General features: G+C 47.4%; 2 protein-coding genes across 2 annotated transcripts in view; one reads left to right on the plus strand and one right to left on the minus strand.

The window, feature by feature from the left end:
* Positions 1-407: 407 nt before the first annotated feature.
* Positions 408-3,821, minus strand: LOC125487812 (paired immunoglobulin-like type 2 receptor alpha). The gene is made up of 3 exons (XM_048620138.1): positions 3,455-3,821; positions 2,709-2,897; positions 408-1,093 (listed from the first exon to the last, which is right to left on the minus strand). The coding sequence occupies exons 1-3, from the start codon at positions 3,819-3,821 to the stop codon at positions 1,071-1,073; spliced, it is 579 nt and encodes a 192-aa protein (XP_048476095.1). The 3' UTR covers positions 408-1,070.
* A 3,926-nt stretch (positions 3,822-7,747) lies between these two features.
* Positions 7,748-11,141, plus strand: part of LOC109922620 (paired immunoglobin like type 2 receptor beta) — a 6,393-nt gene continuing 2,999 nt past the window's right edge. The window contains exons 1-2 of the mRNA XM_020522664.2: positions 7,748-7,962; positions 10,574-10,942. Of these exons, the coding sequence (XP_020378253.2) occupies positions 7,920-7,962; positions 10,574-10,942 (412 nt within the window). The 5' untranslated portion in view covers positions 7,748-7,919. The remainder of the gene's footprint in view (positions 7,963-10,573; positions 10,943-11,141) is intronic.

Below are 11,141 nucleotides of genomic sequence, written 5' to 3' on the forward strand. Positions count from 1 at the left end.
CTCACATTAGCTTTTAAAATAAGAAAAAGTTTGGGTCTAGGTGACCTTCTTAAAATATTTTGAGGGGGTCTGATCTGGTCCATAACATCTATCTGGTGCCGACTTCTGAGAGCATTCTGGGAGGTCATCGAGAAGTCTGGTCACATGATTACAGCGGCCATTGATTTTTTGGATTACTTTATGTTAATTTATCAAAATGCTCCGCTTGATGACACAAAAGAGACACAGAATCAGAGATATCTGTCGCAAAAACAGCTACAAATACCGACAGATGGGAAAAGGATATCGGGTGACAGAAATACAGTGACAGAAAAACACAGGAGAGCTTTAATTTTAAGATTCAAAAATTAGCTTAAAATTGTGCACATGCATAATTCATAATATTCAGTGATGCTTCCTCGGAAAACTAAGTTAATGAGAATATTTTAATAAAACAGTATATTGTGACAATGTTGTATTACATTGGACACATAGAAACATAGAATGTTGCAACAGGAGCAAGCCATTCAGCCCCTCAAGCCTGTTCAATAGGATCATGGTTGATCATCCAACTCAGCGATCTTCCCCATTCTCTTTGATCTCCTACAGCCCCAAGTACTGGACCTCACTCCTTCTTGCAAATATTCAACGTTTAGGCCTCAATCAATTTTCTGTGACAGGGAAGTCCTCACTTTTTGCAACTTGTTTCACGGAAATGCTGATTGGCACAGGGTCAGCCCATGAGCTGGAGCCATGTCAGGTCTTATACTCGAAAGAATATAAATAGGAGCAGGAAGCAACCTTTTTAGCAGCACGTGGACACTATTTCACATCAGACAAGCACTGCAAACAGAGTTTATTTCCCCAGGAAACAGAGACTGGTTAGACATTGCAGCAAAGCAAACAGTCTACAATGTCTACCCAAAAGGGGAAGGTCCAAATCAGCTTTGCATGGTGACATCTGTTGAAAGTATGGGCCAGTTGTGTGACAGTGAGTTTCTGTAGGACACAGTAAGCCATTAAATCCCTTGCTCCAGGAATTCTTAAGGATAATTCCCATTAGATCCCATGTTCTCTCACTTGGTCTCTCCTCACATGTTTCCATCAGCGGATTCTGAAATTGACAACAAAGAGTAAAGCTGAAAAAATCCCATGTCGCGAGAACAAAAGATAGCAGCCAGGCATCCCAACTGTACATGGATCGATCCTTATAATGTTGACTCATGGAAGGAGGACAAAGCTGACAAATCAGCATTTGTTACCCGAAGTTTCTTTACACTCCTGGTACATGTGTGTCATTGGCTTGCTCCAGCATTTATTGCCTGTCCCTATTTGCTCCTTGAGAAGATTGGAATTAGCTGCCTTCTTGAATTGCTGCAGTCCTGTGTGCTGTAAGGAGGGAGTTCCAGGACTTTGACCCAGCAATACTGAAGGAACGGCCGATATTTTTCCAAGTCAGGATGGGGAATGGCTCGGAGGGGAACTTGCAGGTGACGGTGTTCCTATGTATTTGCTGCCCTTGGCCTTCAAGAGGTCATGGAAGGTGTTGTCAAAGCAGCCTTCGGGAGTTGCTGCAGTTCAACTGAGTATCATAGGTGGAGGGAGTGGATGTTCGTGGATGTGGTGCCAACCAAGCGGGGGCTGCTTTGTCCTGGATGGTGTCGAGCCTCTTGAATGTTGTTCAGTCTGAACCTATCCAGGCAAGTGGGGAGTATTCCATCACACTCCTGACTTATTTCTTGTCGATGATAGAGAGGCTTTGAGGGGAAGCAGGAGTTGAGTTACTCACTGCAGGATTCCCAGCTTCTGACCTGCTCTTGTAGCCACTGTGTTTATGTGGTGAATCCAGTTGAGATTCTGACCAAGGGTAACCACCAGGATGTTGACAGTGGGCGGGGGGGGGAGGGTTGGGATTCAGTGACGGTAACACCATTGAATGTTAAGGGGCAGTGGTGGATTGTCTGTTGTTGGAGATGGTCATAGCTTGGCATTTGTGTGGTGTGATGTTAGATGCCACTTGTCAGCCCAAGCCTGGAAATTGACCAGATCTTGTTGCATTTGAACATGGGCTGCTTCAGTATCTGAGGAATCGCGAATGGTGCTGAACATTGTGCAATCATCGGCGAACATCCCCACTTCTGACCTTATGATGGAGGGAAGGGGATTGAGGAAGCAATGGAAGATGGACGGGCCGAGGACAGTACCTTGAGGAAATCCTCACGGAGCTGAGATGACTGAACTCTGACCGTGACAACCATCGTCCTTTATACTAGGTATGACTCCAAACAGCGGACAGTTTGCCCCTGGTACAAGGTGCAGAGCTGGATGAACACAGCAGGCCAAGCACTGCTCCTATGATGCTGCTTGGCCTGCTGTGTTCATCAAGCTCTGCACCTTGTTGTCTCGGATTCTCCAGCATCTGCAGTTCCTACTATCTCTGATTCAATCTTGCCCCTGTTACACATGGATTACAGCTTCTGAGCGCTCCCTGATGCCACAAACAGTTGAATGCAGCCTTGATGTCAATGGTTGTCACTCTCACTTCACTCTGGGATGCAGCTCCTTTGTCCTTGCGTGGCTTAAGATTATTATAAGCTCTGGTGCTCCACCGTCTTATACTTTGGTGTGAAAACTGGATTGATGCAGGGACCCAGTGTGCTTTTTAATAAAAACATTGCACTTGTCTGTGTAAAGGCAAACAGCGACATGGTCTGAGATAACAAGCTTACCTGTAACTTCCTTCCTCTTCATCAGATAAATTCCAACCAGCCAAAGAGTTGCCAGGATTGTGAAAGCGATGACCGCCCTGATGATGAGGATGAGACCCTGAGCCAGTGGGTCCTCACCATCTGCGCTGTGCTCGGAGGATGCACTCACTGAGGAGGGTACCGATATTGTCGTAGTCGTTGATCTCTGTGCTGTTCAAATACAGGAATCCGGCTCAATAATGTGGGACCAGGAGGGGGAGAAAGAGCCGAGGCTGGAGTGAGAAACAGGAGGAAATACACTCAGAGGGCAGAACCTGGGGAGACGGGATGGTCAGAGACATTGACCCTGGGGAGTGAGGGGTGTCAGTGTCTATGACCTTAGGGAGTGAGGTGGGGGTTTAGTGTCTCTGACCCTGGAGAGTGAGGGGACTGTCAGTGTTTCTGACTCTGGGGTGTGAGGGTGGTGTCAGTATCTCTGACCCTGGGGAGTGAGGACTGTGTCAGTGTCTCTGACCCTGGGGAGTGAGAGGGGTGTCAGTATCTCTGACCCTGGGGAGTGTGGGGTGTGTAGTTTGTGACCCTGGGGAGTGGGGGGGGGGGGGGCGTTAGTGTCTCTGACCCGGGGGAGGGGGGGGGGTGGGGGTGTTAGTGTCTCTGCAGGGACTGGGTTGAATTTTAACATCCCACACGTTCCTGAGTCTGGGACAGACTGACCCTGAGATCACTGTCCCCTGCATCGGGTCAATGGGAAGGGAATCGGAGCTTACCTCGGACAGTGAGGAAGGTCCCTGCGATGTTTTGCCAGATCTTCTCCCCATTTCCTGTTGTCTCCACCCGACAGTAATAACGGGTTGTGTCCTGCCTTCTCAGCTGCTTTATCCGGATGGTTCCTGTCCTCTCCTTGTATGGCAATCCCAGGAATTGAATTCGCTCTCGGTATTCAGGGTGAGTGTATCTCCGAGACATATTGAAGTTCAATTCCCCGTGAAACTCCCATCTTCTCCAAAGGATGTTCATCCGTGTGGGTCTGTACCTGTCTGGGTAAGCAAATGTACACGGGATCTCGATTGATCCCCCTTTAACACCCTCCAGTCGATCCGGTTGGTTTACTGTGAAACTATTTCCCTTTATCATCGCTGTGAGAGAGCAATACAGCAAACAGGCATTTCGGAATTCCGAATAAATCTCTCCCAGGTGAAAACCAGCTCCCAGAGTTTCCCCCAGGGATAGAGAGACTCTGTTTCCAAAACAGCAAGATATAACTCACTCCCAGGGATCTGTTCTTCTATACATAAACCACCCTGAATTCGATTAGATTCCAATCTGTAACTCATTCCTGGGTTTCTGTTATTCTCCCTATCTCTGTCACCTCCACCAGCCCCTACACCCCATCCCTATCTTTATAACCTCCTCCATCCCCTACATTCCTCCCTATCTCTGTCATCCCTTCCAGCCACTATCGCCCTCTGAAATCTCCATGGGGAGGGGGTGGTTGGTGAGGGGGCTGAAGCTTTGGAAAATCTTTGTCTGCAGTTATGGGATTCCCCTTCCAAGCCTCTCCATCTCTCACAATCTCTCTTTCCTCAAGTTCCCCCCTAAAACCCCTCCCTGTGTGTCATCACTGGGTTAATTCTCTTAAAAACCCCTTTGGATCCCTGTCCTATCACCAGGATCTTTCAGGGGACTGCGTTGAGGAGCAGGTTTAGGACTGAGCTGAGGAGGAACGTCTTCACCCAAAGAGTTATGAATCTGTGGAATTCCCTGCCCAATGAAGCAGTTTACGCTACCCCTTTAAAGTTTTTAGACAAATTTTTGAACAGTAAAAGAATTAATGGTTATGGTGAGCGGGTGAGTGAATGGAGCTGAGTCCATGAAAAGATTTGGCATGATCTTAGTGAATGGTGGAGCAGGCTCAGGGGGGCCAGATGGTCTGCTCCTGCTCCTATTTCTTATGTTCTTATTATCAAATGGCCACTCCTAGCCCTCTCATATTATCTTCCAAACTCTTTCGTCAGGCAGAAGATGTAAAAGTTTGAATATATATACGAACAGATTCAGGAACAGATTCTCCTCTGCTGTTATCAGATGTTTGAATGGACCTCTGAAATGTTCATTCTTTCTCTCTGCACCTTCCCTCTGTCTGTAACCCTGCATTCTGCACTCTGTTCTGCTACCCTGACACACTCTGTATGGTATGATCTGCCTGTACAGCATGCAAAACAACACTTTTCACTGTTCCCATCGCCGTTCCTGCTCTCGCTCTGGCCGTCTGCTTCCACCAATTGCAAGAGAATGTTAACAGGGTTTTGTGAAACCCGTAGTCAGCCCAATGGTATCAATGTGGATTTCACAAGTTTCAAAATCTCCCCTCCCCCTACCGCATCCCAAAACCAGTCCAGCTTGTCCCTGCCTCCCTAACCTGTTCTTCCTCCCACCTATCCCCTCCTCCCACCTCAAGCCGCACCTCCATCTCCTACCGACTAACCTCATCCCGCCCCCTTGACCTGTCCGTCCTCCCTGGACTGACCTATCCCCTCCCTAACTCCCCACCTACACTCACCTTTACTGGCTCCATCCCCGCCTCTTCGACCTGTTTGTTTCCTCTCCACCTATCCTCTCCTCTATCCATCATCTATCCGCCTCCCACTCTCTCCCTATTTATTTCAGAACCACCTTCCCCTCCCCCTTTTCTGATGAAGGGTCTAGGCCCGAAACGTCAGCCTCTCTGCTCCTATGATGCTGCTTGGCCTGCTGTGTTCATCCAGCCCTGCACCGTCTTTCCAAACTGATAGTTCTGCTTTTTCGTCTTCCTGTTCCTGTGCGTTCTGGCCAATTCCAGGCAGGTAGCGGTCTCCTCAAACTGACTGAGGAGAGATGGTCAGTGTGTTTCTGTCACTAATTTTGAGAATTCAAATTTGTTAAAACATACAAAATTTGAATTTCTTAGCACTTTTCACTATTTTGTTTCGCATGCTTGCCTTCATTGCTCAGACTGTTGAGTATAGAAGTTAGGATGTTATGTTGGGGTTGTACAGTGTATTGGTGAGGCCTCTTCTGGAGGACTGTGCACAATTCTGGTCACCCTGCTAATATATAGGAAGGTTATTATTAAATTGGAGAAGGTTCAGATAAGGTAAATAGCAAAGGTCTTTCCCCAGGGTAGGTAAGTTCAAAACTAGGGGCCATAACATTGAGGTGAGAGGAGTAAGATTTAAAAGGGACCTGATTCGCAACTTACTCGCACAGAGAGTGGTTTGTATGTGGAATAAACTTCCAGAAGAAGTGGTAGATGCAGGTACGGTTGCAACGTTTAAAATACATTTGGCAGGTACACGGATAGGAAAGGTCTAGAGAGATATAGGTCATACCCAGGCAAGTGGGACTAGTTTAGTTTGGGAAACTTGGTCAGCATGGACTGGTTGGACTGAAGGATCTGTTTTCGAGCTGGATGACTCAATGAATCTATGAGAAGATGTTTCCACCAGTAGGAGAGGCTAGCACCTCGAGGTCACAGACTCAGAGTGAAGGCGTGATCGTTTAGAGCTGAGATGAGGAGGAATTTCTTCAGTCAGTGTGTGGTGAATCTGTGGAACACATTGCCACAGGGAGATGTGGAGGCCAAGTCATTGAGTGTCTTTAAGACAGCGATAGACAGGTTCTTGATTAGTAAAGGGGTTCAAGGGTTACAGGGAGAAGGCAGGAGAATGGGGTTGAGAAACATATTAGCCATGATCAATAGGCTGAATGGCCTAATTCTGCTCCTATATCTGATGGTTTCATGGACAGTCTCCTTTTCGCTGAGTTCAGACCGATTACTCTGCACTAGTTTGTAGAGAGATGGAGAAGGTAAAGCCATTACGGTCCGACCAGAACAGAGGAGCACTCTCGCATTTAACCTGAGGGTAACCACGCCTCGAATGAAGGGAAAGGTAGAGAAGTTGGGACTTTCATGGTCAACTCAGCTGGTGCAGGAATCCAACCCAAGCTGCTGGTGTCACTCTCTTTTGCAGGTTTGTCCCTTTAGCCAACGGAGCTGACTGACCCCCAAGAGAGTGGTATTGTCTGTGCCTTTCTCTCTCTCCACAAGGGGCTGGTCCTGAGGTCCGAGTGCTGGAGGTTTGCTGTGTGGACGAGTGTGAGGGGTTGGGGTAGGAACACAGGCTTGTATGGCTGTGCTCGCTCGAAGATGAATGGAAATATCCCCTCATAGAGTCATACTGTACAGAAACAGAGCCTTCACTCCAGCTAGTCCAAGCTGACCAAGTTTCCCAAACTAAATTAAGCCCACTTGCCTGTGTTTGGCCCATATCCCTCTAAACCTTTCCTATTCACATCCCTATCTAATGTCTTTTCAATGTTGCAACTGCACTTGCATCTGTCGTTTCCTCTGGCAGTTCATTCCACATGCTCTGTCTGAGAAGGTTGTCCCTCAAGTCCTTTTTAAATCTTCTCGTCTCAACTTAAAAGTATGTCCCCCTAGTTTTGAACTCCCCGTCCCTGGGGGAAAGAAAAAAAATCTTTGCTATTCACTTTATCGAGGCCCCCCATGATTTTAAAATGTAAGTTATTTCCGAACCCTCTCCACTTTAATAATGTCCTTCCTTTAACAGGGCGGCCAGAACTGCACACAGTCCTCTAGAAGAGGCCTCACCAACCTCAGCATTATGTCCCAACTCCTGTATTCAATGGTCTGAGCAATGAAGGTAAGTGTGTCAAAGAAAATAGTGAAAAGTGCTAAGAAACGCAAATTCTGTTCATTTTTTTCAATGCGATCGAGTCACCCACATATATCTGTTTTAAAGGTTTAATTCGAGCTGACAATGAACTTGATTCAATTCTCCACATGCACTCTATCCAGGCCCTCCGTATTCTGTAAATTTCAATCAGATCCCGCTGTATCCTCCATCGAGTACAGACCCAGAGTTCTCAACCGCTCCTCATACAACAATACCTTCATTCTTGGCAACCTCCTCTCAAACCCCTCCCCTCAGCCCTCGCTGCTTTGCAGATTTGAATTCTCAAAATTAGTGAGAAAAGCACTGCCCCATCATCTCTCTTGAGTCAGTTTGAGGAGGCCACTTCCTGCCTGGACTTAGCCAGAACGCAGGCGAACAGGAACAAGACGAAAAAGCAGAACTAACAGTTTGGCAAGACTACGGGTTTCACAAAATCCCGTTATCATTCTGTTGCAATCAGTGGAAGCAGGCGGCCAGAACGAGAGCAGGAACGGCGATGGGCTGTGCTCTCCATCTCATCCTTCTGTCTCTCTGTGTCGGTGAGTGAGTTCAATCTTATGCCAATGTGTCACCAACTGGCCTTCTGATTCTGACTGAGTCCTTCCCTTCACCAGCCACTCCATGACTCAAAGCTTTTGCTCATCCTGATGGTGTGGGTAAATTACCAGAAGCTGCTTTCAATTCAGCTCCTGATTAAGAAATCTCACAGATAATCAAGTTCTGAAACAATGGTTTAGACTTTATCGCGTGTAACCAGAAAAATAAGACCCCTCAAGGAAGCAAGTTAACTCTCACAACCCAACTTGGCAACTAATGGGGCATCTGGCCACGATTCCAAACAGCAGTGTCCTTCCCTAGAAGTGTCCAGGGTTGGTGGACTGATTTATTGCTGTCATATGTCCCGAGATACAGTGAAAAGTGCTGCTGTTTGTGTTATACAGGCAGATTGTACCATACAGAGTGTGTCAGAGTAGCAGAACAGAGTGCAGAATGCAGGGTTACAGACACAGAGAAGGTGCAGCGAGAGAGAGAGAGATCAGAATTAACATTTCAGAGGTATGCTCAAAAGTCTGATAACAGCAGGGAAGAAGCTGTTCTTGATCTGTTCGTACGTATATTCAAACTGTTGTACATTCTGCCCAAAAAAGGGAGGGTGGAAGAGAGTTTGAGGGTTGGAAGGGGTCTTTGATTGTAAGGATATTAGAATTAGGAGAAGGAGCAGACCATCTGGCCTCATCGAGCCTGCCCCACCATTCAATAAGATCATGGCTGATCTTTTCACAGACTCAGCTCCACTTACCCACCCGCTCACCGTAAGCCTCAATTCTTTTACTGTTCAAAAATCTATCTGTCTTTGCCTTAAAAACATTTAGTGAGGTATCGTCACCTACTTCACTGGGCAGGGAATTCCACAGATTCATAACCCTTTGGGTAAAGAAGTTCCTCCTGACCTCAGTCCGAAACCTGCTCCTCAGGGCAGTCTCCAGAAACATCCTGGTGAAAGGATAGGGGTCCAAAGGAGTTTTGAAGGGAATTATCCCAGTGATCAGACACAGGGAGGGATTTTACGGGGGATCTTGAGGAAAGAGAGATTGCGAGAGGTGGAGAGGTTTGGGGGGAGAATCCTATAACTGCAGTCTGAGATTTTCCAAAGGTACAGCCTCCTCAGCAAACCCCCTATGGAGATTTCAGAAAGTTATAGTGACTGGAAGAGGTGACAGAGATAGGGAAGGATGTAGGGGCTGCAGGCGGTTACAGAGATTGGGAAGGGTGTGGGGGCTGGAACAGCTAACAGAGATAAGGAACAGTATGGGGGCTGGACGAGGTTACATAGGTAGGGAGGGGTGTAGAGACTGGATGAGGTGACAGAGATAAGGAGAGGTGTAGGGGCTGGAGGAGGTTACAGAGATTAGGAGGGGTGCAGGGTCAGGAGGAGGTTCCTGTGCGAGTTTTGAGTCACCACTGAGCATTTCAGACTAGGCTGAGGGATTAAAACTGAGCTGTGAGGGTATTGCTAAACCAGGAGATGAGACAGCAGAGAGGGAATAGCAGGGAGCAGGGTCAGGAATGTGTTCAGATTAAGGGCAGTGGGTCCTTTTGCAATCTGTTGAGGAGTGTAGAAAATGGAAGAGCATCGATGGCTGAGATCAGGACATATGGAGCTGTGGATCCCCAAAATGAAAGACTCAAACCGAGAGCTCCTCGTTATTACCGTGTGGCTGGTCTGGGAGATATATAAATGCAGCGTTCTGGTATTGGATCTCAGATGGTGATGGGTGAGGGAGAGTGGATTACACAGTGGTGGGGAGGGGTCTGGAAGCCAGTTGAGGCTTGTCCCCATGTAACCCCCTCTGTCAGTACCCCCATCCCAAAAATATTGATTGGAAAATTGGGTTCCAAGGGAAAGATTGTGTCACAGAGAGTACCTGTCCTGAACCAGGAATTGAAGCAGAGAGGAACCCATCAAGTACCTCAGGGGCTTTAGGCTCAAAGGAACATACCAGTAGAAGCTACATTCTGGAATCTAATCAAGGAGTTTGGGGTGGTTTATACACAGGATAACTTATGCCCAAGAGTGAGTTACAGACTGGAATCTTATCAAATTTCTTTATTCATTCATGGGATGAGGGTGTTGCTGGCTAGGCAGCATTTATTACTGATCCCTAATTGCCCCAGAGGGCAGTTAAGAGTCAACCACATTGCTGTGGGTCTGGAGTCACATGTAGGCCAGACCAGGTAAGGATGGCAGTTTCCTTCCCTAAAGGACATTAGTGAACCAGGTGAGTTTTTCCTGACAATTGTTGATGGACTCATGGTCATCATTAGGCATTTAATTCCAGACATTTTTATTTAATTCAAATCACACCATGAGGATTTGAACCAGGGACCCCAGAACATTATCTGGGTCTCTGGGTTAATAGTCCAGTGATAACACCACTAGGCCATTGCCCACCTTCCCCCACCCCCAGCGCCAAATGTTCTGGTGTTAGTTTATGTCTAGAATAACAGATAACCAGGAGTGAGTTACATTTTGCTGTTTCGGAAACAGAGTCTCTCTATCCCTGGGGGAAACCCTGGGAGCTGGTTTTCAGCTGGGAGAGATTTATTCGGGATTCCTAAATGACTGTTTGCTGTTTTGCTCACCCACAGCGATGATAAAGGGAAATACTTTCACAGTAAACCAACCAGATCGACTGGAGAGTGTGGAAGGGGAATCAATCGAGATCCCGTGTACATTCGCTTACCCAGACGGGTACAAACCCACACAGATCAACATCCACTGGAGAAGATGGGAGTTTCACGGGGAATTTATCTTCAATACGTCACGGAGATACACTCACCCTGAATACCGAGAGCGAATTGAATTCCTGGGATTGCCATACAAGGAGAGGACAGGAACCATCCGGATAAAGCAGCTGAGAAGGCAGGACACAACCCGTTATTACTGTCGGGTGGAGACAACAGGAGAGGGGAATAAGGTCTGGCAAAACATCCCAGGGACCTTCCTCACTGTCCGAGGTAAAACCCCATTTAGGGTCTCATATTACTTTCCGTACGGTGCCCATTGCATTGCTTCAGGTTTAGTATTCATCTGTCCCTACACCCTCCCTATCTCTGTCACCCCCTCCAGCTCCCTACACCCCCTCCCTATCTCTGTCACCCCCTCCAGCCCCTACACCCCCTCCCTATCTCTGTCACCTCCTCCAGCCCCTACACC

This window comes from Rhincodon typus, chromosome 45, assembly GCF_021869965.1.
Source record: "Rhincodon typus isolate 14 chromosome 45, sRhiTyp1.1, whole genome shotgun sequence".
In the NCBI taxonomy this organism is placed as follows: Eukaryota; Metazoa; Chordata; class Chondrichthyes; order Orectolobiformes; family Rhincodontidae; genus Rhincodon; species Rhincodon typus.

What these genes read in the sequence shown, in the direction of transcription:
- LOC125487812 (XM_048620138.1), bottom strand. Translation starts at nt 3,821, where the DNA reads ATGATAAAGGGAAATAGTTTCACAGTAAACCAACCGGATCGACTGGAG. An exon ending in GACCTTCCTCACTGTCCGAG is followed by an intron (nt 2,898 to 3,454) that starts GTAAGCTCCGAT and finishes GTATTTGAACAG; the next exon opens with CACAGAGATCAACGACTACG. An exon ending in GAAGAGGAAGGAAGTTACAG is followed by an intron (nt 1,094 to 2,708) that starts GTAAGCTTGTTA and finishes TGTCAATTTCAG; the next exon opens with AATCCGCTGATGGAAACATG.